We start from the raw sequence: 26,901 nt of genomic DNA on the forward strand, positions 1-26,901 counted from the left end.
GTTAAGTGCAGATACCTCCCCAGGGTGGGTAATATTCTGGCTATCATCAGCCTCAACAGAGATTTGTTGATTAAATTGACTTCCAACTGTAACAGCTGAGATCCAGACCTTTGAGATACAAGAGAGTTAAGGATTGATGAGTGGTTCACTGTGTGTAAGGGAGTGTCCATATGTGTTTGAGGATGTGGGAAGAAGATTCAAAAGGGATAGCTCAATAGCGGGATGAGAGGACTAGTGAATATGAAGGTGACATATGCCAGCCAAATTCTCTGATTTCATGGTTTCCCATATACCTGTGACTGATCCCAGGAATGTTGAGTATATCAAGAAAGGACTTTAGTATACATACAGATCACCTAATGATCTTCTTAAAAAGCAGATTTTGATTCAGTAAGTTGAGGGATTGGGAGGGGCCTGAGAGTCTGCATTTCTAATAAGATCCTAAAAGTTACTATGGAGCACATTTTGAGAAGCAAGGACCTCCTCATTAGCTGAGTGAACCAGCTAATGGCTGAGTCAAACTCTGAGGAAGCTCTAGAATTGACCCTGCTCCCCTTGTGAGACACACATGGCCACTGCTGTACATGAGGGGGGTCCTCAGAGCCCTGCTAGGCCTGTGCAGAGTGGACACACTCAGAAATGGATGAAGTGTTCAGCAGCCCAGCCCTTTACAACATTATGGTAAATGTAATGGTCTGAAAACTAGCTTACATGTTTCTGTTAAATTCTGTATTTGATTTTGGGAAATAAATTTTCTTTGTTAGGTTTTAGCCCCTCCTTTTTATACACACTTAGTTTTGTTTTCCAGAGAAAGCAATGGCACCCCACTCCAGTACTTTTGCCTGGAAAAACCCATGGATGGAGGAGCCTGGTAGCCTGTAGTCCATGGGGTCGCTACGCGTCAGACACAACTGAGCGACTTCACTTTCACTTTCATGCATTGGAGAAGGAAATGGCAACCCACTCCAGTGTTCTTTCCTGGAGAATTCCAGGGACGGGGGAGCCTGGTGGACTGCCGTCTATGGGGTCTCACAGAGTCGGACATGACTGAAGCGACTTAGCAGCAGCAGCAGCAGTTTTGTTTTCACCAGGACAGAATTTCTACTTCATAGGCCAGTCTTAAACTAGAAACTCTTGAGAGCCTCAGCAAAGCTGTGCATCATTTTTGTCATAGAGCAAAGAGTTCATCTCAAAATGCAAATCTTGCAGTAATAACATCATAATGCACTGTGAAGCTAAGGACCCTGCAGCTTACAAAGATATTTGTGATGAAACCTGGCAAAATAATATCTTAAAATAGAAATAGGCAACAAATAAAAATTAAATGCTTCTTTCCTAATTTGGAAATCTAGGATTGAGCATAACCTATCAACAGCTTTTGTTCCAGTTGGCAAACATTTTCTGTTTTTAACCTGCCAGATAGTAAATATATTGTTTTGTGGACCATGTAGTCTCTATCACAGTTACTCAGCCCTGCTATTGTAGTACAAAAGTAGCCATAGACAGTACATAAACAAATGGGCATGGCTGTATTTCAATAAAACTTTATTTGCAAATATAGACAGTGAGTGGAATTTCACCTTAGCTATAGCTTGCCAGTCTCTATTCTAATCAATCTACAGACAAAAACACCTGTGCATTATTTTTCCATACCCATGTTCCATTACATTAAGGTTGCTATTTCTGTAAGGTGTTACCAAAAAAACCCAAACAAACTTTTTGGCCAGCCCAATAGTTTGGAAAATGAAGCTTATGCCTCATTCAGGGAATCTACCCCTGAATGAAAGAAGATCAATTTTAAATATGTATCTGACTGCTGTTGTGGCATAAGCCTCATTTTCCAAACTATTGGGCTGGCCAAACAGTTTGTTTGGGTTTTTTTGGTAACACCTTACAGAAATAGCAACTTTAATGAAATGGAACATGGGTATGGAAAACTAATGCACGATCTTCACAACCCAGATAATCACAATGGTGTGATCACTGACCTAGAGCCAGACATCCTGGAATGTGAAGTCAAGTGGGCCTTAGAAAGCATCACTACGAACAAAGCTAGTGGAGGTGACGGAATTCCAGTTGAGCTATTTCAAATCCTGAAAGATGATGCTGTGAAAGTGCTGCACTCAATATGCCAGCAAATTTGGAAAACTCAGCAGTGACCACAGGACTGGAAAAGGTCAGTTTTCATTCCAATCCCAAAGAAAGGCAATGCCAAAGAATGCTCAAACTACCACACAATTGCACTCATCTCACACGCTAGTAAAGTAATGCTCAAAATTCTCCAAGCCAGGCTTTAGCTATATGTGAACCGTGAACTTCCTGATGTTCAAGCTGGTTTTAGAAAAGGCAGAGGAACTAGAGGTCAAATTGCCAACATCCGCTGGATCTTGGAAAAAGCAAGAGAGTTCCAGAAAAACATCTATTTCTGCTTTATTGACTATGCCAAAGCCTTTGACTGTGTGGATCACAATAAACTGTGGAAAATTCTGAAAGAGATGGGAATACCAGACCACCTGATCTGCCTCTTGAGAAACCTATATGTAGGTCAGGAAGCAACAGTTAGAACTGGACATGGAACAACAGACTGGTTCCAAATAGGAAAAGGAGTACGTCAAGGCTGTGTATTGTCACCCTGCTTATTTAACTTATACGCAGAGTACATCATGAGAAACGCTGGACTGGAAGAAGCACAAGCTGGAATCAAGATTGCCAGGAGAAATATCAATAACCTCAGATATGCAGATGACACCACCTTATGGCAGAAAGTGAAGAGGAACTAAAAAGCCTCTTGATGAAAGTGAAAGTGGAGAGTGAAAAAGTTGGCTTAAAGCTCACCATTCAGAAAACGAAGATCATGGCATATGGTCCCATCACTTCATGGGAAATAGATAGGGAAACAGTGTCAGACTTTATTTTTTGGGGCTCCAAAACCACTGCAGATGGTGACTGCAGCCATGAAATTAAAAGACACTTACTCCTTGGAAGGAAAGTTATGACCAACCTAGATAGCATATTCAAAAGCAGAGACATTACTTTGCCAACAAAGGTTCGTCTAGTCAAGGCTATGGTTTTTCCTGTGGTCATGTATCGATGTGAAGAAGGCTGAGCGCCAAAGAATCGATGCTTTTGAACTGTGGTGTTGGAGAAGACTCTTGAGAGTCCCTTGGACTGCAAGGAGATCCAACCAGTCCATTCTGAAGGAGATCAGCCTTGGGTGTTCTTTGAAAGGAATGATGCTAAAGCTGAAACTCCAGTACTTTGGCCACCTCATGAGAAGAGTTGACTCATTGGAAAAGACCCTGATGCTGGGAGGGATTGGGGGCAGGAGGAGAAGGGGACGACAGAGGATGAGATGGCTGGATGGCATCACTGACTCGATGGACGTGAGTCTGGGTGAACTCCGGGAGTTGGTGATGGACAGGGAGGCCTGGCGTGCTGTGATTCATAGGGTGCAAAGAGTCGGACACGACTGAGCGACTGAACTGAACTGAACTGATATATATATATATATATATATATATATATATATATATATACACACACACACATCCACTTGCATTTCCCAGAACCAGGAATACAGTGAGAAACAAAACAATTACTTTTCTTGAGAGACATAGCAATGAAGTAATGAGGCCTTTGCTAGGATAAACATTGAGTACTATGAGCACATCACAAAGAACCCTAGGGTTCTTCAAGTTTGAGAGGCATGTAGTAGAAAGTTTGGAATGGGAAAGTCTTAGGAAACAGCAAACACAAAGATCAATAAGTCATAGAGAACATATTATATTTGGTAAATTGGGTTGGATTGAGGGTATGATTTTAAAGAGATGTAAAAGATAGAGATTCCCTGGTGGTTCAGTCAGTAAAAAATTTGCCTGCAATGCAGGAGACCCAAGTTCAATCCCTGGGTCTGGAAAATCCCCTGGAGAAGGGAATGACTACCTACTTCAATAATCTTGCCTGGAGAATTCTATGACCAGAGGAGCCTGGAGGGTACAGTGCATTCAGTTGCAAACAGTCAGGTATGACTGAGTGACTAACACTGTCAAAAGATAATAGGCAATATCAGGAAATGAAGATGGAAATTTAATGTGGGATTAAATCAGAATTAGATTTGTGTGTCGTACTGAGGAGTTCATACTTGCTCCTGATAGCATGAGAGGAAGAGGATAGTCACTCTACTGACATATTCACATACTCTTCATGTAACTGCCCCTCAGAATACTTAATAGCAAGTGGTCGTTTATGATAGCAAGTCACAGCCAACTGTGAGCACAACCTATAGTCAACAGCAATAGCAAATTACCAATGAAAATAAAGCAGAGATGCTTTTAGATTACAAAAACAAATTCCTTCCAATGTACTATGTGCTATCAAGTGACATAAATTATATATACCTATTCCTTAAAGAATAGAAACAATGATATCATTTCTAACTAAATGTCCAAATAATTGATTCAGATCATCAGATGTGTAATACTATACTCAATGCCATTATATATAGAAAAATCACAAAATCCCCTAGCCTTAAATAAAAATAACTTTATTTAGATAAAGTTAATTTAAATATAATTAAATAATTGTATTTAATAATTAAATATTAATTATATTAATCCATATATTCCTAAAGTCAATAGGTCCTTCTGACATCTGTAAATTGTTTTAAACTGCTGGTAGAATTATTTTACAATATAACAATGAACTTTAAGGAACTGACCTGAATGTATTATCATAAATGAAACAACATATATCAGCTTCTCTTTCATCCCAGAAACCCGCCCCCCACACATACACACACGAGAGAGAGAGAGAGAAAAAAAAGTTGTAGCCAAATAAAAATTCTATGAAAAAAAAAATAGAAATTTTAGTAAGAGCACAATAATATCATCAATCTTATGCCCATTGATGTCATGTCCTTTTGGAGAGCTGTATCATTGTTTCTACTCTTAGTGATAAAAAATTTTTTTGTGGGTCTATGGATTTGTAAACTATGGTTACTTGCCACATGCCTCAAAACATTGCTGCTATAATTGTTTTACCAGGTCTTGGTTAAATGCAGTGTTCTCCAGGAAGCTTTCCCTGACCTCTCAGTGTTGGTTGGTGCCCCTCCTTGCATTCTCCTGGCATCTTGCACTTCTGTTGCCATAGCACTCAGCACGGTGCCTGGCTACCTACCTATATTCTAGGCTGTATGCTCTTTAAAGACAGTCCTGTGTCTTTACCTTTCACCATTTTACTCCACTTCCTAGCCCATAGCAAGCAATAATGATGACTTTTAATCAATAATTTCTTAGATGAATAAATAAAGGTTTGGCGGGAACTAAGTTACTATTTTATCTTCCTGCCACAGTATTTTGTTCATTACCAGTGTCTGTTTAATCCTTCCAGGCTCACTGAACCCTCCAATAGATTCTCCACTCAATGCTACAGAATCTACCCTTGGCACCCGACCTTCTCTAGCCAACAGCATATCTCCTACAGGTAAGAATGTTTTTATACTGTTTTACTTCCCATGAACTATTAATCCTTTAAGTAGATTGATAGAAAAATTTCAGAAAATTTGTATGATTCATGCCCCATTCTTATCTATGGAGATTTTAAATAAATATATTAAGTACTATTTTCATGGATTAAAAGAATTAGCACAACTTCCAAAGTCCTTCACTCTGCTGCTGCTGCTGCTAAGTCGCTTCAGTCATGTCTGCCTCTGTGCGACCACATAGACGGAAGCCCACCAGGCTCCCCCGTCCCTGGGATTCTCCAGGCAAGAACACTGGAGTGGGTTGCCATTTCTGGCAAAACCAGGGTCAATAAATATTCAATGAGAAATTTAAATTCTGTATTTATTATTAAAGACGTTAATAAATTAACAGTGCTCCTCTACAACTGTGCTCTCAGTAGGGTGTTTAAGAAATTGCTGTAAGTAGGGATCCTGTGGGCCATAGGTAGGTAGATAGTTTTAAATTCAAATCTGTTCTTGTTCAAATTAATTTTGACAAAATTGACTGGGATGAGGACTTGAATTCAGCCTTCCAATGGCATTATTAATAATGGAGTTCAGGCTGGGTCAGTGTTTCTATGGCAAAGGGATAGCAGTGAGTTTCAGAAGTTGGCATTGATGCAAACAAATCATAAATTTCCATGTCTGTGGCCTTTGTGTTTAATAAAGAACCAAGGTGACTTTCTCTAGCACAGAAAAGTATGTTCTACATAGAGTAGAAGCATGCTTTTTATTTCTTCTTTAATTAAAACTATCAATTTTAGCTCAAAAAGAGAACTGAAAATGGAGTAAAACAAAGCAGTCACTAGAAATGAACAATTTGTTTAGCCTGTAGCCTTTGACAGGTAGCCTGCAGTCACTGTCACAGGTTGATGGCGCTCAGAGAATGAAGCACGTGGCAGGGTGAGAAATGCCTGCAAATCACCCAATAGACATTTTGCATTCATCTATTTTTTCCTAGTTCTTAAGACTTTGTAATTTTCTCTCTTTTATGCTTCTTTTTCTTCCTCTTCTAGCTCATCATTCAGCAATAAACCATAGTAAATTATGATATTCTTCATTCAACAAGCATTAGCATATTCAACAGTAATACCTTAAATCTCTCTAGTACTCTATGTGTTAGTTATCCATCGCTGTATAACAAATCACCCAAACAAAAATAAACTAGGTTTAACATATATATTGTCTCATGTGGTTTTACACAAGACAGGAGCAGCTTAGCTGAGTGTGTGGCTCAGGTTCTTTCATGAGGGTGGAGTCAGGCTGTTGGGCTCCCATCATCTGAAGGCTTGACTGAAGCTGAGGGCTCTGCTTCCAAACTTGGACACGTTGGCAGGAGGTCTCAGCTACTCACCACATGGACCTCTCTACAGGGCTGCCTCTCTCTATGGCAGCTGTAATCCCCCAGACCAAGTAGTTCAAGAAACAGAGTCACCAAGATAAAACCCCCCTGACTCCTTATGACCCAGTCTACAAAACTGTACACCATTATTATTGCTATATTCTATCTGTTAAAAGCAAGTCACTACGTCCAGCTTATACTCAAGAGGAAGAGAATTGAGCTCCACCTCTTGAAGGAAAAAGTGTCAACGAATTTGTGTACAAAGTAAAGCAACCACATTTTATCACTTAGAAAATGTTTGCACCTAAAATTTGATGTGGTTTGATCTTTTTTATAATGAGAAGATCCCATAGACAGAGGAGCCTGGCAGGTTACAGTCCATGGGGTTGCAAAGAGTCAGACATGACTGAAGTGACAGAGCATGCACACATTCATAATGAGAGGCAGCCAGAGTAAGCATAACCATTCCCATTCCCATTCCCACTTTCCAGATGGGGACGCTGAGATGCTGAGAGCTTAAGTGACCACATGACAAATAAGTGGCAAAGTTAGTGTTCACACCAAAGCCTTCTGAATATAAATCTAGTTCTCAATACATTAGATGCCATGTTTTTTCCAATTGGTCTTAAAAACTTCATGAGGACAAGGATATATATGTCATATTTGTTTTGCTTCCTCACACATGCCTAGCACAGAATTGGCATGCAAAAATATTAGTTGAATAAGTGAATGAAAAAGAATAAATGAGACTAATGTTCCTTCACTATGTAGATATCATGTAATAGACTCTGTGAAGATAATTTGCTTCTGCCTTCAGAAAGATTGCTGTGTGCTTGGAGAGAGATGCACATATGAAAATAGTAAGTCCAAATAGTAAGGTGAAAAGTGCCATGTTTTATGGAATTACAATACTGAAGGAGAGGTCATCGTTGTCATGCTTGGTCACTCAGTTGTGTCCAACTCTTTGATACCCTTTGGACTCTAGCCAGCCAGGCTCCTCTGTCCATGGAATTTTCCAGGCAAGAATACTGGAGTGGGTTGCTTTTATCTTTGAGTATGGAAGGGTGTCTATGAGTTCATGAATCCAGGAAATGTTACAAAGGGAGATGAAATAAGCTGACCTTAAGTACATATTATATTTATTTGACAAGTTAAGAGCTTGGAAAAATATTTTAAACAAAAAAAATTGGGGTCACAAAGAGTCAGACATGACTTTGCAACTGAACTACAACAAACGAAAAGAACAGAGTGAGCAGTTGTGCGCTGGTGAAGATATTCATGGGGATTTGAGAAAATATTGGTAGGTAAGTTCTGGTTAAAGGAGTGGGATTGTGTAGCAGAGAAGCAAGGATGAAGATTGGAAAATGCAGAATAAAGAGAGCCTTAAGACCAATCTAAAGATTCTAGTTATTATATCTTAAGAAATGGGAGGGACCTCATGAAACATTTTTAGAAAGGAATCGACATAATTCGTTCACCAAATGTTTATTGAACACTTACTATGCACCAGATACTCTTCTAGGTGCTAGAAATTCAACAGTGACTTTTTCTCTTTTTCAAAAGAAAAAGAATCATGATTATATATCATGGTATATACAGTTTGGCAATTGAAAGCATAAGTGAATTTCTTCTAGCTCAGTTTTCTATGTGGTTAGTTGACATACACTACTAAACTGTTCCATCAGTTCAAATATCATTCTTATTTCTGTGAAGAAATTCAAGGAAAAGAAAAGGGTATTTGTTATTCTTAACAAGTCTACAATCTAAATATAGCTCTAGTATTAGAGAAGTTGAAAGAGCACAGTCAAAGAAACATATTTGGTTAAAGCAGGAAAAATACTACCTCATCTACAATCGTACTAAGGTGACGTAGTTGGGAAATTCCTGAAAAATAAATATAGAGGCCAAGGATGCTACAACACAAGACAAAGAATTAATAGGGTCCAAAATGTCAATAGTGCCAAGATTGAGAAACCCTGTTTACTTTCAGACTCAAGTAGCTCAAGTATAATAAGAGTAGCTATTTCTCACTTTACAAAATCTAGACCTCTGTCAAGATAGTAACAAGGTTATGTTTGATATATTTTCAAACATTAGTGATTTTTATATGTAAAAAAAACCCCATGATTTAACATGGCTGCTTATATCTAAATGAAACTCACTTGCTTAGAATAAACATTGAATTATAACTGAAAAATCTAAATTTCATTTTGGCTATCCAGAGGATAATTATGAAATCACATAATGACTGGCTGCCTCAGAAGCTGGTAAGGTTCACCTTTGTGTTCTTTTAAGAAAGGAAACGGGATGGAACATGTCATGAAAACCAACTTCAAAAGGCTATGGTTTCATTACAAATTCTAAGATCTAGTGAACTGTATAATCAGTCATAATTATTAAGCTACAGATATTGTTGCAAACATCCAATTCATAGTCCTTTTCTCCCTAATGAAATTATATTCTTTAAACAAATGTAGAAAGTAATGAAAACAATGGAACTTCATAGCCAACAGCAAGAGTTACTCAGGAAACCCCAGCTCAATTCAACCTGAATTAACGTGTTTTCTGAGTCCCAGCTGCTTTCTCAGCACTGTCCTAGGAAAAGACAAGAGGCTGAAAAGCTGAGTGGTAAAATAGGCACATGCCTGCATGGGACCATAGAAGGCCCCAGACAAATGTAGAATGAGACAGTACTGGTGTAAATCCAGGTCTTTCAGACAAGAATACTGGAGTGGGTTGCCATTCCCCTCTCTAGGGGATCTTCCCAACCCAGGGATTGAATTTGGCTCTCCTACATTGCAGGCAGATTCTTTACCATCCGAGCTGCTAATGGTAAAGAAACTGCCTGCCAATGTAGGAGACATAAGAGATGTGATTTTGATCCCTGGGTGGGGAAGGAGGAAGGAGGAGGAAGAAATGGCAACCCACTCCAGTCTTCATTCCTGGAGAATCCCATGGATGGAGAAGCCAGGTGGGCTATCGTCCATAGGGTTGCAAAGAATCAGACATGGCTGAAACAACTTAGCACATGCATACATAGCCTCAGAGAGCAGACCTCAGAAATGCCACCTCTGACACTGAAAATCATCCAAGACCTTCCTTCATTCAACAAGAAAACACTGAGTGCCAACAATGAGTCAGGAATTTTTGAGGTGCTGGGATACAGATATTCAAGCTGGATTTAGAAAAGGCAGAGGAACCAGAGATCGAATTGCCAACATCTGTTGGATCATTGAAAAACCAAGAGAGTTCCAGAAAAATATCTACTTCTGCTTTATTGACTATGCCAAAGCCTTTGACTGTGTGGATCACAACAAACTGCGGAAAATTCTTAAATAGATGGGAATGCCAGACCACCTTATCTGACTCCTGAGAAATCTGTATGCAGGTCAAGAATCAATAGTTAGAACTGGACATGGAACAACAGACTGATTCCAAATCGGGAAAGGAGTATGTCTAGGCTGTATATTGTCACCCTGCTTATTTAACTTATATGCAGAGTATGTCATGAGAAATGCTGGACTGGATGAAGCACAAGCTGGAATCAAGATTGCCAGGAGAAATATCAATAACCTCAGATATGCAGATGACACCACCCTTAATGCAGAAAGCAAAGAACTAAAGAGGCTCTTGATGAAAGTGAAAGAGGAGGGTGAAAAAGTTAGCTTAAAGCTCAGCATTCAGAAAACTAAGATCATGGCATCTGGTCCCATCACTTCATGGCAAATAGATGGGGAAACAGTAGAAATAGTGAGAGACTTTATTTTGGGGAGCTCCAAAATCACTGCAGATGGTGACTTCAGCCATGAAATTAAAAGCCTCTTGCTCCTTGTGAGAATGGCACTGAAACATGTAAAATATCATGTATGAAACGAGATGCCAGTCCAGGTTCGATGCACAATACTGGACGCTTGGGGCTAGTGCACTGGGATGACCCAGAGGGATGGTATGGGGAGGGAGGAGGGAGGAGGGTTCAGGATGGGGAACACATGTATACCTGTGGTGGATTCATTTTGATATTTGGCAAAACTAATACAATTATGTAAAGTTTAAAAATTAAATAAAATTTTTAAAAAAAGCCTCTTGCTCCTTGGAAGAAAAACTATGACCAATCTAAACAACATATTAAAAAGCAGAGGCATTACTTTGCCAACAAAGGTCCATCTAGTCAAAGCTATGGTTTTTCCATTAATCATGTATGGATGCGAGAGTTGGACTATAAAGAAAGCTAAGCACCAAAGAATTGATGCATTTGAACTGTGGTGTTGGAGGAGACTCTTGAGAGTCCCTTGGACAGCAAGGAGATACAACCAGTCCATCCTGATGAAAATCAGTCCTGAATATTCATTGGAAGGACTGATGCTGAAGCTGCAACTCCAATACTTTGGCTACCTGATGCAAAGAACTGACTCATTTGAAAAGACCCTGATTCTGGGGAAAATTGAAGGTAGGAGAAGGGGACAACCAAGGATGAGATGGTTGGATGGCTTCACCAACTCAATGGACATGAGTTTGAGTAAGCTCCAGGAGTTAGTGATGGACAGGGAAGCCTGGCATGCTGCAATCCATGGGGTCACAAAGAGTCAGACATGACTGGACATGACTGAAAGACTGAACTGAAGTGAACTGAACTGGGGTATAATGAATGAGACAGGCAGCCCCCAGCTCCACAGAACTTACAGTCTAGCCAGACCACTTGCTTAGCCTCCCATTTCATTGACCACTAGGTCATAGACCTTTTGCCTCTGCCCCCTATTTTTATGTTTTAGCACAACTCTTGATCTGATGGCATTAATTTTTGATTTAAGCCCTCTCTAAAAATTTATCTAATTTTTACAGTCTGGATCTTTCTACTCTTAGAAGTTTTGAAAGAAATATCAAATCCAGTCTGTTTCTAATCACTGGCCAAGCTCTGCATGTGAGCACACCTTATCCTTGGTGAGCAGAGAGTCAGACATGAAGGGTACAGACTGAAGGAAGCATTACCCAGGGGATGCAATGAAACTACTAATTTATGAGAAAGCATGTCAGAAATGGATGGGGTCAAACTGGAATTAGATAAGATTAGTCTAACACAAATACAGGGCAAGCAGATCAGATCAGCTGTGGTCTGGATATTGGATTCTAAAGTTAAGAGAGGAGGATCCCTGACAGACACTGCAAGCCAATGAGAAGCCTCTGTGATTTGTTTGTGATAGCAACTTCTGACACCTTCTGTGGCCATGACATACCTGGCTTTAAGGGTCAGGACACCTCTGTTGCTGTCTGGGAGTTTTATCATATGTATCCAAGCACCGAAAATTAAGAAAAAGAAATGAGTTCTGGGAGCAGGAAGAGTAGAATCAGGAAAGTGGAAAGTTGCCCAGGGGATCTGGAAAGAAATATACATGCACGTGGAAGAAAGATGAGAAACAGATCTTCAGACAATAGTCTTGAGCAAAGACATGCAATGCATACAGGACATGGGAAGACAAGCAGGGTGAGTGCTGACAACTCTTGTTGGGGAGGGGCTGCAAGTTGCTCAGGTGAGGTGGAACCAGGTGGGAATGAACTTAGGTTGTTTAGTTGCTAAGTCGTGTCCAACTCTTTTCCGATCCCATGGATCTAGCCCACCATCCTCCTCTGTCCACAGAATTCTCCAGGCAAGAATACTGGAGTGGGTTTCCTCTCCTCCAGGGCAGCTTAGGTTAATGGGATGTGTATCTGGGCTGTGATCTGATCATCAACAAACAGCCACTATGGCTATTTTAATATAAGAAAAATGTAAGTAAAACCGAAGACCAAATGATGTAGATTGAAAGAGATAATGGTCTAAACTAAAATGGACGTATGTAGAAATGGAAAGTAATGTGTGTGACAGATGTCTCAGCAGGATTGTCTGCCTAAATGTGGGAGAATAAATTAAACATTTTTAGTAAAACTATTGTACAAGGGTCTTCCAGGCTTTTTTCTACTAATTTTCCCCAATTTTTACCAACCGCTCTGATTGTATTGCACTACTAAGCAATAATTTTAATAATGTTTGTTAATATTTGGGTGCCTCTGGTGTGCCTGGCACTATTCTAAACTAGTTAATGTATTATCTCATTTGTTGTTGTTGTTGTTGTTTAGTCACTGAGTCATGTCCAACTTTTTTGTGACACCGTGAACTGTAGCCCGCCAGGCTCCACTGTCAATGGGATTTCCCAGGCAAGGATGCTGGAGTGGGATGCCATGCCCTTCTCCAGGGATCAAACCCAGGTCTCCTCCATTGCAGACAGATTCTTTACTGTCTGACCGACTCCTCCCCAAAAAGCAATGGTAGAGGCACTATCATTAACCCATTTTACAGATGAAGATACCAAAGCACAAAGAGGTTAATTAACTTACCCAAAGTTGTGCAGAAAGTGAAAGAGCCAAGATGGAACCTAGACAGTTAGCTTGAAAGCCTGAGTCTTACTGCCTCTGAGAGTACATGATGGGTGCTCAATAAATGTCACTGGACATTAAATAAATCGCTTCTAGTATGATGTTGGTATTGTTGCTATGAAAAGGTCAATATGACAGCTATGCCTATATTAATCTTTCCCTTCTCTAGACCAGTGCTTTCTGAGAAATGCAGCCTCCAGAAGTGGGGCTAACATTACCTCAGTTGGAAGTAAATTGGAGAAAAACCTCCTCCTCCATTCATTTTCCATTTTCCTCTCAACATCATTATACTATAATTCTTATTGCCCAGAAATATGTACAGAATCCAAATAAAACTTCAATGCTTTCCATTGAATCCTAGGAAATTCTGGACATTCCCTCTTTGTCACCATCATTCGCCTGGGACACGCATTACAGTTCATTAAGTAATTTCTCAATTCTTTCCATAGCTGTTGCACGTAAGTCAAGGGTAGCCTCCTTGATGACTGATTTACCTTGAGTATTTGTTTATTCAGTTTTCCCCCCTTGGGGTGAGTTACCTCTGGGGAAAAGCTATTGGAAATTCTTCAGTTCATTTACTAATTATTGAGTGTCTGTGAATGCACCACATGATGTGTGATGAGCTCTGTCCTGCCTACTGGCATCTTCCCCCATAGGGGGAAAATTCTTTCTGGGCCAGTAATCCAGCAATACACACTGCCTTTGGTCCTTCAAGTGAGCACATGTTCCCCCTAACTATCTGCCTTCCATGGAAAAGAGTTGTATGTAAAAATTAAGATTTCATACCACACATCTTATTTTGTTGACCTGGGGCTCAATATCCACCTTATCCTGATATCAGAGGTTAATGAGGCTGACTCAGATGTATTTAGATGTATTTGCTGACCTATATTCTTTAAAGTTCAATTGTCCAGCTAATGCCATTGTGGATTTAAAAGCTCTATTTTTATGCTGCAAGTGAATTGATGGAATATAAAATTACACATTTGTCAAGGAGACTGGGTAACTATGTCAATAAATGCTATGTCAATAGAGTGGAAGGTCAAGTGAAAACATTACTATTTGAGAAAATAAGTTAGATTTTTAGCTTTAAGTCTACATAAAATTAGGCAAAGTCATGGACAATTGAGCTTAATGAACCATATCACTATGACAGTAGCAGCCTAAACTTACAAATAAATTTTACCTTTGTTTTTAGTTGAATAAATAAGGTAAACTGAGTAGCTTAGCAAAAAGAATAATTTTCTTTTTTCCTATCATTCCCTGTTCAAATGAGCACTGTAGAGTTTCTGCCTAGCTTCTGAAAGAAATTGTAGGTAATTTTTTTCCTTGGCTTTTTTGGTGATTTTTGTATAATAATTATCCGGTCCCTTTCGGTCACAAGAACAGATTTGTATCCATAATTTAAAAAGCAGGTCAGTGTAATGTCAAAATTTGAAAAAGTTAATTCAGAACTTCTGTCCTTCCTCTCCACCAAGCTTGGGTCTACTTCAACTGTGGAATCCTGGAATGTCAGGTTGTATCTTTTATGTGTGTGGTGGGGAGCGGAGAGAGGTTGCAGGTATGGTTGAAATTTCCTGGCTCCATCCTCTTCTCCACTCTTACTTTTTGGCTTGAATTTCTCTTTGGAGATCACAAAATGCAGAAAAATGAGGAGGGGTAGGTAAGGAAAGCTCTTCCTTGTCAGCTTTACTGTAATGTCATTTAGGTGCCGTAAGGATGAGGAAAATAAAAAGTGCTATCTTGATTTCGTGGCAGCACTTCATCAGACTTCTCACTAAGCTGTGACTGGCCTGCGGATGCTGTCCCCCGTGGGCCACGCTGTCCTTCAGTCTCCTGCTTCCTGCGCCCAGCACCGCCTGCCCTCCTCCCCACCACCAGTTAGTTTCTACTTGGGGACTTTTTTGTTCCTCTCAGTATTTTTGTTGGGTGAGATTTCTTTTTGTCGCATCCTGTTTTGTTTGGGAAAACATGTACCTCAGCTTCTGTTTGGGGGAAGTGCTCCTCTCCTCAGTATGGCTGTATCTCTCTTCTCTATGCCCATTTAGCACTGTCACCCAAGCACGGACTCCCAGTGCAGCGTTTTTAGCCTGGCACCAGTCTTCTTTGTCCCACACTCCAATACACACAGGTCAAAAACTCTGAGGGGTCTCGTGAACCCACACTTCACTTGGCTAAGGTAAGGAAGCATATTCTTCTTCCCTTCCTCCATGAAAAGGGACTTGATTCACAGCTCCCTGACAACTCTCTCCAAAGAAATGCTCACCAGGACTGCTTCCATATGCTTACACGGTCTTGGGGTGCCTGATGGAACTGACAGAGCCCATTCTGCTCTAACTTCACATATCCTTCATAGCTGGTCTAGAACTCTACTTTAGAAGTGAAGATGACTTAATATAATTCTTAGCCTTTGGGACCTCTCCTCAAACCAGGGTACAAAGAGTTCCATTTGAAAATTCTGCTCTGCGTTATACGTTAAAATTAGAAGAAATTCAGTGACACCAACAACAACAACAAAAAAGAAAGAAGTCCTTTCTTTTTTGAAGAAAACAGTCCTAGTCACAATAGCATCAAAATGGAGTAAAATACTTAGGAATAAATTTGAGCAAGAAAGTAAAATACCTGTATACTGATAATTATAAAACACTGATGAAATATGCAAGCACATGAAAAGACATCTACTGTTCATGGATTGGAACAGTTAATATTGTTAAGTTGTCCACACTACTCAAAGCAATATACAGATTCAAAAATGTATTCAGTCTCTATCAAAATTCCTGTGGTATTTTTCACAGAAATAGAAAAAAACAACCCTAAAATTCATATTCACAAAAGACGCCAAATAGCCAAAGCAATCTTGAGAAAGAAGAACAGAGTTGGAAACATAGAGCTGTGTTTCATTGCTAAGAACACAGAGTTCTCAAGTGATTGAGAAACCACACCCTGATTTCTCAATGTACTACAAAGAGGCAGTAATCAAACCAGTATGGTATATGCATAAACAGACATGTAGGCCAGTGGAACAGAATAGAGAGCCTAGAAATATACCCAAACTAATTTTCAACAAAGGTACCAAGAGTACACACTGAAAAAGGACAGTCTCATCAATAAACGGTGCCTAGGAAACTGGATATCCACCTGCAGAAGAATTAAATTGGACCCTTTTCTTACACCATATACCAAAATCATCTCAAAATAGATTAAAATTTAAATATAAGACCTGAAACTATAAAAATCCTAGAAGAAAACTTAGGGGAAAAGCTCCTTGACATCAGTTGGCCTCATCTATGACTTCTTTGATATGACACCAAAAGTTCAGGCAACAAAAGCAAAAATAAACAAGTGTCCTACATCAAACTTAGAGGAAAAAACAAACTAAAAACCTCTTGCACAGCAAAGGAAACAACATGCAGAAGCAATCTATGGGCTGGGAGAAAATAAGTGCAAATCGTATGTCTGATAAGGGGTTAAAACCAAAATATATTAGGAACTCCTTCAATTCAATAGCAAAACAAGAAACAACCTGGTAAAGCATACACAAAACACCCGAATGGACATTTTTCTAAGGGAGATATACAAATGGCCAAAAAGTATATGAAAAGCTGCTCATCATCACTAATCATTAGAGAAATTAAAATCAAAACCACAATGAAATATCTCCTCTTACCTGTTATCCAAAAAATTAAAGGTATCCTTGTGCTGGCAAGGGTATGGAGAAAAGAGAACCCTGTACACTGTTAATGGGAGTATAAGACACAGACAGTGGTCAGGTATGGATGTGAGAGTTGGACTATGAAGAAAGCTGAGCACCAAAGAATTGATGCTTTTGAACTGTGGTGTTGGAGAAGACTCTTGAGAGTCCCTTGGACTGCAAGGAGATCCAACCAGTCCATTCTGAAGGAGATCAGTCCTGGGTGTTCTTTGGAAGGACTGAGGTTGAAGCTGAAACTCCAGTACTTTGGCCACCTGATGTGAAGAGCTGACTCATTGGAAAAGACCCTGATGTTGGGAAATATTGAAGGCAGGAGGATAAGGGGATGACAGAGGATGAGATGGCTGGATGGCATACCTGACTCGATGCACATGAGTTTGAGTGAACTCCGGGAGTTGGTGATGGACAGGGAGGCCTGGCGTGCTGCGGTTCATGGGGTCACAAAGAGTCGGACACGACTGAGTGACTGAACTGAACTGAAGATGCAGACTTTAACTGCAAATAGTATAAAAAACATGGAAAATGGTTTCTGAAGTTCCTCAGAAATATAAAAGTAGAACTACTATTTGATGCAGGAATCTCTCTTTTTACTATATACAGAGAGGAAATGAAATAAGCCAAGTTTAAGAGATATTTGTGCCTCCATATTCACTGCATTATTCACGATAGCCAAGACATGAAAACAGTCTAAGTTCCCATTGACTAAAAAATATATATGTGTGTGTATATATATATGTGTGTGTGTGTGTGTGTATATATATATATATATATATATATATAATTTGACCTTAAAAAAGGAGGTCCTGATGTGCAACATGGGTGAGCATGGTGTACATTATGCTAAGTGAAATAAACCAGACACAAAAAGCAAAAGGACTACAGGATCTCACTTACATGTGAAATCTAAAAAGAGTCTACTCTGGAAGCAGAGTATAATGGTAGTTACCAGGGGTGAGGAGATAGGAAAATGGGGCACTGTTGGTCAAAATCTACAAAGTTGGAGTTAAGAAGGTTTAATAAGTCTAGAGATCTAATGTATAGCATGATGAATAGCTAATTATACTGTAATGAATGTTGGAAATTTACTGAGAATAGATTTCACGCATTCTCATCACGTATACACAAAATTAACTGTGTAAAGAGATGACATATTAATGGGCTGAGTGTAGAACTCATGTTACTATGTATATGTATATCAAATCATCCTGTGTACACATTCAGTTCAGTTCAAATCTGTCGCTCAGTCGTGTCTGACTCTTTGCAACCCCATGAATCGCATCACGCCAGGCCTCCCTGTCCATCACCATCTCCCAGAGTTCACTCAAACTCACGTCCATCGAGTCGGTGATGCCATCCAGCCATCTCATCCTCTGTCATCCCCTGATCCCCCTGCCCCCAATCCCTCCCAGCATCAGAGTCTTTCCCAATGAGTCAACTCTTCACATGAGGTGGCCAAAGTACTGGAGTTTCAGCTCTAGCATCATTCCTTCCAAAGAAATCCCAGGGCTGATCTCCTTCAGAATGGACTGGTTGGATCTCCTTGCAGTCCAAGGGACTCTCAGGAGTATTGGAGTTTCAGCTTTAGCATCATTCCTTCCAAAGAAATCCCAGGGCTGATCTCCTTCAGAATGGACTGGTTGGATCTCCTGTAGTCCAAGGGACTCTCAGGAGTCTTCTCCAACACCGCAGCTCAAAAGCATCAATTCTTCGTCACTCAGCCTTCTTCACAGTCCAATTCTCACATCCATACATGACCACTGGAAAAACCATAGCCTTGACTAGATGGACCTTTGTTGGCAAAGTAATGTCTCTGCTTTTGAATATGCTATCTAGGTTGGTCATAACTTTCCTTCCAAGAAGTAAGCGTCTTTTAATTTCATGGCTGCAGTCACCATCTGCAGTGATTTTGGAGCCCAAAAAAATAAAGTCTGACACTGTTTCCACTGTTTCCCCATCTATTTCCCAAAAAGTGATGGGACCAGATGCCATGATCTTCGTTTTCTGAATGTTGAGCTTTAAGCCTACTTTTTCACTCTCCTCTTTCACTTTCATCAAGAGGCTTTTTAGTTCCTCTTCACTTACTGCTATAAGGGTGGTATCATCTGCATATCTGAGGTGATTGGTATTTCTCCCAGCAATCTTGATTCCAGCTTGTTCTTCTTCCAGCCCAGCGTTTCTCATGATGTACTCTGCATACAGGAGACAGGGATCAAGACCATCCCCATGGAAAAGAAATGCAAAAAAACAAAATGGCTATCTGGGGAGACCTTACAAACAGCTGTGAAAAGAAGAGAAGTGAAAAGCAAAGGAGAAAAGGGAAGATATAAGCATCTGAATGCAGAATTCCAAAGAATAGCAAGAAGAGACAAGAAAGCCTTCCTCAGCGATCAGTGCAAAGAAATAGAGGAAAACAACAGAATGGGAAAGACTAGGGATCTCTTCAAGAAAATTAGAAACACCAAGGGAACATTTCATGCAAAGATGGGCTCGATAAAGGACAGAAATGGTATGGACATAACAGAAGCAGAAGATATTAAGAAGAGGTGGCAAGAATACACAGAAGAACTTTACAAAAAAGGTCTTCACGACCAAGATAATCACCATGGTATGATCACTCACCTAGAGCCAGACATCCTGGAATGTGAAGTCAAGTGGGCCTTAGAAAGCATCACTACAAACAAAGCTAGTGGAGGTGATGGAATTCCAGTTGAGCTATTTCAAATCCTGAAAGATGATGCTGTGAAAGTGCTGCACTCAATATGCCAGCAAATATGGAAAACTCGGCAGTGGCCACAGGACTGGAAAAGGACAGTTTTCATTCCAATCCCAAAGAAAGGCAATGCCAAGGAATGCTCAAACTACTGCACAAATGCACTCATCTCACACGCTAGTAAAGCAATGCTCAAAATTCTCCAAGCCAGGCTTCAGCAATACGTGAACCGTGAACTTCCTGATGTTCAAGCTGGTTTTAGAAAAGGCAGAGGAACCAGAGGTCAAATTGCCAACATCCGCTGGATCATAGAAAAAGCAAGAGAGTTCCAGAAAAACATCTATTTCTGCTTTATTGACTATGCCAAAGCCTTTGACTGTGTGGATCACAATAAACTGTGGAAAATTCTGAAAGAGATGGGAATACAAGACCACCTGACCTGCCTCTTGAGAAACCTATATGTAGGTCAGGAAGCAACAGTTAGAACTGGACGTGGAACAACAGACTGGTTCCAAATAGGAAAAGGAATACATCAAGGCTGTATATTGTCACCCTGCTTATTTAACTTATACACAGAGTGTACACATTAAGTATATATAATTTTATTTAAAAATTAAAGAATGAGTAAGTACAATAAATTCAGTGAAAATGAAGCAAGCATGATGAGGTTATGATTTACTACTGAGATGGTCCACAGAAAGCTGTAGTTCTTGGCCACAGTGTGATGGATTGACAAGTAATAAACAGAATTCTGAAAAGCATGGCCATGGTGAGGATGCTTGAAGGAAATGGGGAAAGAGAGACAAAGAAGAAAAGGAAGAGTGTTAGCATGGGTAGTGCCTTTCTCAGTGGGTTACCAAAAGCAACAGAGGAAACTTGGCATGGAAAACAATTAAAGTACCTGGTTCATAGCATCAAAATGTTACATTTTATTATTAGTTCCCTTAAATCTCTTTGAGGGCTTGCCAGGTGGCTCAGTGATAAAGAATCGACCTGCAAAGCAGGAGATGAGGTTTAGATCCCCGGGTCTGGAAGATCACCTGGAGAAGGAAATGGCAACCAACTCCAGTCTTCTTGCCTGGGAAATCCCATGGACAGTGTAGCCTGGCGGGCTACAGTCCATGGAGTCGCAAAAAATTCAGACACAACTTAACAACTAAACAACAACAATGGTAAATCCCTTTGGGAACATGATAGGAACCCAGGGTAGGAAATAGAGTGGTTGATTAATTAACCAGTCTGTTTTTGTCTAAAGTGTGTGATTATGTTTTAATTAAAAAAAAAAAAATCTAGAATTGTGTGTGAGATAGATTTGGATGTCAGTGAAGATCACCAAGATCATGTTCTCACGAGTGAAGGAGGGAAGTGGGCGTGAGAAAAGGCAGATATCTGTAAAGTTGGCCTGAAAGGTCACATGTTTATTATATTCTCACTTCTCTGCTTTCCCCCTCACTCACTGTACTTCACCAAGTTCGGCCCCCTTGCTGTCCCTCCGACATGCCCTAGTCACTCCCACATAAGGTCTTTTCACCTGTTTCCTCTGCCTAGAAATTCTTCCCCTGAAAATCTGCATGGCTTACACACCATCTTCTCCCAATCTTTGTTCAAATGTCACCTTCTCGATGTGGCTTTCCACGACCAACTCATTTCAAACTGCAGTACCCTCTCTCTCACTTCCTGTCCTCTTTCCCTGTTTTATTTTTCTCCTGACTGTCTTTTCACATCTTGTATAATTTACTCGTCTGACTTTTCCCCACAAGAAAGTAAATCCCATGAGGACTGGATTTTGGGGTCTGATTTGTCTCTGATAAATCTCCATCACCTAGAACAATGATAATACATGGTCATCAGTAAGTATCGGTAACTCAATAAAGCCTTGGGGGAGAAGGAGTTAAGGGTATTTTCTAAAGCGTGAAGGAGAAAGTGATTAACAAAGGAAGGGTTTTAGAAAGGGAAGAAGAAGGCTCTCTAAAGGAAAAAGGACCTGGTCAGGACCTGAACACTGAGTAGTCTCATGACAGGAAACTAAGAAGTGATGATGGGAGAGAGGAGAGAAGCCGAGGCTATAAAGGTTTCCGTTCTGGGTGGTTGTGTGTTAGGGACCATGACCAAACACGTCCATGACTAAGCCCTGGTTCTGGTAACGTGAGCTGCAACAAGGATCTCTGCACTATAAAGCCACCAGAAAGGAAGGAATGTGATCTTTGGTGTCAGACAGGCTTGGATTCAATTCTTATCTCTGCCACCTACTAGCTCTGTAACCCAGGGAAAGTTATTTCGCTTCTCTAATACTGTTTCCTTATATTAAAAAACAAAGTCATATTATCACATAGTTATTAAGAGTATGAAATGTGAAAATGCATAAAGAGCAAGTCTAAAGCTAAGGCTTTACACATTCCAGGCCAAGAAGGATGCTGTGACGATAGGAAGAGTCCAATAAGCAAAATTAATCTTAAAATAAATCAGGACCTTGTATTTTTTAATTCCTGGAAGAAGAAAGCAATGACCAAATCAATTCCTTTTGTTGTGATCATTGCCATTGTATCCTTTATCCTCCACTTACCTCACATCACAACTGCTCACCTGTCTTTTATATGGCACACAGTCATCTATGTTAAATAATTAATTTAAATTGTTTGGAAAATATTTCAGACTTTTCCCAAATTAATCACCGTAAGGCCTCTAGCATTTCCCTGCCCTTCCCTCTCTGGCAGTGAGAGGGACAGTCACTGGGAAGATGGCTAGAGTCCAGTTTAAGAGGCTGGGTTTTGCTTTCTAATGTCACAAACAGCCAGCCAAATGGGCTCTTACAGAACATGTTCTGTCTCCTACATTCAACTCAGAACTGACTAGAGTTGACTTCCGACTTAATTGAATTTCTAATGATAACATAAAGGGTAATTTTTAACCTCAGTGAAAAAACATTTTAAGTTTTAATAGAAATGGGCTTCAAAAAGTTTCAAATCTCATCTAACCTCATGGCAGTTCATGAATTAATATAGCAAGACATTTTCTATAAAGCGATGTTTTCTTCTAAACCCCTTCTTCTTTCCTAGAAACCAAGGCTCATGGTTATGTATCTCTGGACATGTACAAGGCTAAATAACAGTAAATATTCAAACTGAAGAAGAAATAAACAACCAGCAAACAATATCTAGCTATCTAAACAAAGCAAATAACTGTCTATCATGGGGTAATACTTGCTGTATTACTTGCCTACAAAGTATGTCATAAGGCCAACTATTGAATGCTGAAGAGGATTTGCCATGTTGTGAATGCAAACATAACCTTGAAACAGAAAAGACAAAAAGCAAGTATGACTTATTTACATGCCAGACTATATAATACGAATCTTTTATAAAGACTTGACTGAACGGAGTATGAAGACAAGTCTTTTAAAACGCTGTACTTGATGTCAAGAGATTGTCAGATACACATGTCCCCTTAAAGTTACAGAATCTCCAGGTCAGGCTCTAGGAAGCGATTGCTTTCAGAAACAGAGTTAAAATAAAGCCAGTGAGAGACAAGCATTGCTGGCCACCACCAATGTGCCACAGTTTGATCACTGTCCTACTGATGCTGAGGCCACGAGTGTGCATGGTGATGACACTCAGTTCAGTTCGACACACAGAACAAACACTGAGGGCTTGCAAAGGCCCAGCCCTGGAACAGACGGGTACCACCCATTGCTGTTACTAAACCACTGTACATGAGGCTATTGCAGGGTCTCTGCACTCGCTGTGTCCTTGGCCTGAAAGCTCCCACAGCCCTTCCCCTGTATCCATTCTCCCTCTACATCCCTAGGGCAGCCTTCCTGAGACGCTGACTAGGCCTTCCCTCCTTCAGTGTTTTCATATTTGGATCGATTTCTGTGTGTCTCTGGTTAATAGCCATATCCTCTGTGAACCTAAACTCCAGAGAAACTGATAACTGTGTCCCCAGTGCTGAGCAAAATGCCTGGAAGACAGAGGCTCCCAAATTCTGGGTGAATAAATGAAAGAACATGGACAGGAAATGGAAAGAGATACCAATGCTGAGATTGTTGAAGTTGGGTCATGTAATGCCAAGGGGCCTTAATCTTGAACTGTTGTGTAAAGCCATCTCTGGATGGCTTCAGCTCTGACTTCTGCATGAGTCTGACTTCCTAGAGTAAAGGGGTCACTCTTTCCATAACCCATGCAATTTGATACAGACCCTTAGGCCAAGATCAGAACAAAATTCAGCTGGAGATGAGTAAGACTGAAATGATCTTGGGCCCCTTTAAGAAAGTGATAGGTGCCATTGATCTTTTTGTTCCCAGAAGCTTATCGACATGTATTCAGCCCTCAACAAACTCCACAGGCCTGCTCATGACAGGATGCATAGAGCTGTTCTCTAAACCAAGCAAGAGACACAGTGAAGCGAGGATCAAGGCAGCATGCATGCCTTGGCAGTGTTCCTCTTTTCAGTGGTCCACGAACAACACTTGTTAGATGGAGTTGAATGAATTCTTCCCCTGCAGTAAATCTGCAGTAAGCAAGGATTTATGTCACATTATTTTTTGACCTCCAGAAAAGAACATTTAATCAGTCATTTTAATACAAATGAAATTTCCAGTTATCATACCCAGTGACTCCTGCCAGAATTAAATCATATGTTACCAATCAGTGCCAGCACCCAGTGTGGGCAATCAGAAAATATCTGTTCATTCTAAGTAAGAAGTATTTTCAGAGATGGCTGGCAGTTGCTTATTAGCCTGAGATTTCTAGGTGATGGTGGTGAAAAAGAAGTGAAAGTCGCTCAGCCGTGTCGGACTCTTTGCGACCCCATGGACTATGCAGTCCATGGAATTCTCCAGGCCAGAACACTGGAGTGGGTAGCCTTTCCTTTCTCCAGGGGATCTTCCCAATCCGGGGATCAAATCCAGGTCTCCCACATTGCAGGTGGATTCTTTACCAGCTAAGCCACAAGGGAAGTTCTCACAAAAAAATACAAAGTTCTCCGATTATTGCTTCCTCATTCTTTTTCTTCATTGTCATTACCATTGTTATGATCGTATCACCAATGTTTAAGCCATTTCTTTCTGCCTTCACTTACTAAGTCACTTGGTGAATACTGTGAAGGTCAGCTCTCAGAATGAGAGGGAGAGAAAGAGGGAGGGAGGAAGAGTGGATAAATGAATGAATAAAAGATGCTGGTCCATGGGAGGGGAGATAAGAGACTGCTGACTGACAATGAAAGCCATGTGTTTTCCTATGCAAGGAACAGAGTCCCAGAGTAAAGGGATCACTCTTTTCTCATCCTTCTGAGAATTGTCTAAAACATGGATATCTTTCTTGTTTTTCCTTTCCCCTCCCCATTTCCTCTTTTACCTTTTCTTCCTATAGTAATTAGGAGGAGCAGAAGCACATCATATCTTTCAGTATCCCACAGTAGCCAATGATTACTTATAGCTAGTTATTTACTTCTCTCTATTTTTTACCTTGTTTTGTATGGTTATGAAAAAAAAAAAAAAGTCTGTTGCTAAGTTGCATCTGACTTTTTGTGACCCTATGGACTGTAGCACACCAGGCTCCTCTGCCCATGGGATTTCCCAGGCAAGAATACTGAAGTGGGTTGTCATTTCCTTCTCTAGTGGCTCTTCCCTAAACCTGGGTCTCCTGCATTGGCAGGCAGATTCTTTATCACTGAGCCACCAATGAAAACACATAATCACGCAAAATTTTAAAAATAGATAACTGAAGAAATTACTGCAAAGAGGACAAAGATAAAGCCATCTTGATGAGAGAGAAATTCAAATTCACTCTTTGATCCATAGGTTCATAAAATCATGATGAACCAGTTGTGGAGCCATGAAATTAAAAGACGCTCCTTGGAAGAAAAGCTGTGACAAACCTAGACAGCATATTAAAAAGTGGAGACATCACTTTGCCTACAAAGTTCTGCATAGTCACAGCTATGGTTTTACAGTAGTCGTGTATGGATATGAGAGTTGGACCATAAAGAAAGCTGAGTGCTGAAAAATTGATGGTTTTGAACTGTGGTGTTGGAGAAGACTCTTGAGAGTCCCATGGACTGCAAGGAGTTCAAACCAGTCAGTCCTAAAGGAAATGAACCCTGACTATTCATTGGAAGGACTGATGCTGAAGCTGAAACTCTAATACTCTGGCCACCTGATGCGAAGAGCTGACTCATTTGAAAAGACCCTGATGCTGGAAATAATCGAAGGCGGGAGGAGAAGGGGACGACAGAGGATGAGATGGTTGGATGGAATCACCGAGTCGATGGACATGACTTTGAGTAAGCCCTGGAAGTTGGTGATGGACAGGAAAGCCTGACGTGCTGCCATCCGTGAGGTTACAGATTCGCACACAACTCAGGTGACTGAACAAGTTGTGGAGGAGACGCACAGCTGCTCTTCATGCAGAGACTTCCTGATAAGTCCACTAGAGGGCGCGGTGGAGCACAGTCAGCAGAAAGCTCATGGGGAGTGAAGTGACTGACCTCCCCAGCAACCTTGTCAGGATTGGCCAGTGGGTGAATGCCAGTGCTCAATTCCCTATGTGTCCAGAAATGTGATCCCAATACTCAGTTTGAGACAATCTGAGCTTACTCTGCAAATACTTCATGTATCCTGTAAGCAGTCTTTTGGTGTGTTTTTTTCCTATCACTTGATGAGTGGTGGAAGGCAATGAGGTAGACGTTACAATGACTTCACAGGTATGTGAAACCACTAGGGGCTCAGTGAGGTGAAAGAGGAGAGTTGCAGGTGACTCTGCCAGGAGAAATGACTGCTCCATCATAGAACTAGTGCCCAGTAGGCTGCCGTTCTCTTCTCCCCGGACAGGTAGCCGTTTTCTGGTACAGCCTTTTGGAATGTAGTTCTTGACTTGGGCCAGCCTAGGGAAGGAAGGATTGGTTACCTCACATCAGCCCCCTTCTAGAAGGACTGGGGAAATGGGAGCAATGGTAGAACTCATCAGGAGATTCAAGTCATCTATTGTTACGATATGCTTGTGTTTTCAACACCTGAGCTAAACTGCAGATGAGCTGTTGTATAGCTTCTAAGATTACTTTTTAGCCCTTACCTCATGCCAGGCATTCTTCTAAGTACTTTATACACTCACCCTATAGAAAAGTACTGTTATTTTACATGTGAGGAATTTGAGAAAGAGAGAAAGGTCAGTAGATTCTACCAAGATCACACATCTAACTTCGAACTAAGGCAGGCTTCAGTTCATGTTATCTGG

General features: G+C 40.5%; 1 protein-coding gene across 3 annotated transcripts in view; it reads left to right on the forward strand.

Annotated features, from left to right (window-relative positions):
* Positions 1–26,901, forward strand: part of CD96 (CD96 molecule) — a 96,902-nt gene that overhangs the window by 48,000 nt on the left and 22,001 nt on the right. For 2 of the 3 annotated variants that reach the window (XM_019977462.2, XM_019977394.2), the window contains exon 8: positions 5,389–5,481. In XM_019977462.2, the coding sequence (XP_019833021.2) occupies positions 5,389–5,481 (93 nt within the window). Of the gene's footprint in view, positions 1–5,388; positions 5,482–6,516; positions 17,366–26,901 lie in introns of those variants that run through there. The other variant, XM_070787585.1, reaches the window with a different exon arrangement.

Source organism: Bos indicus, chromosome 1 (assembly GCF_029378745.1).
Source record: "Bos indicus isolate NIAB-ARS_2022 breed Sahiwal x Tharparkar chromosome 1, NIAB-ARS_B.indTharparkar_mat_pri_1.0, whole genome shotgun sequence".
NCBI lineage: Eukaryota > Metazoa > Chordata > Mammalia > Artiodactyla > Bovidae > Bos > Bos indicus.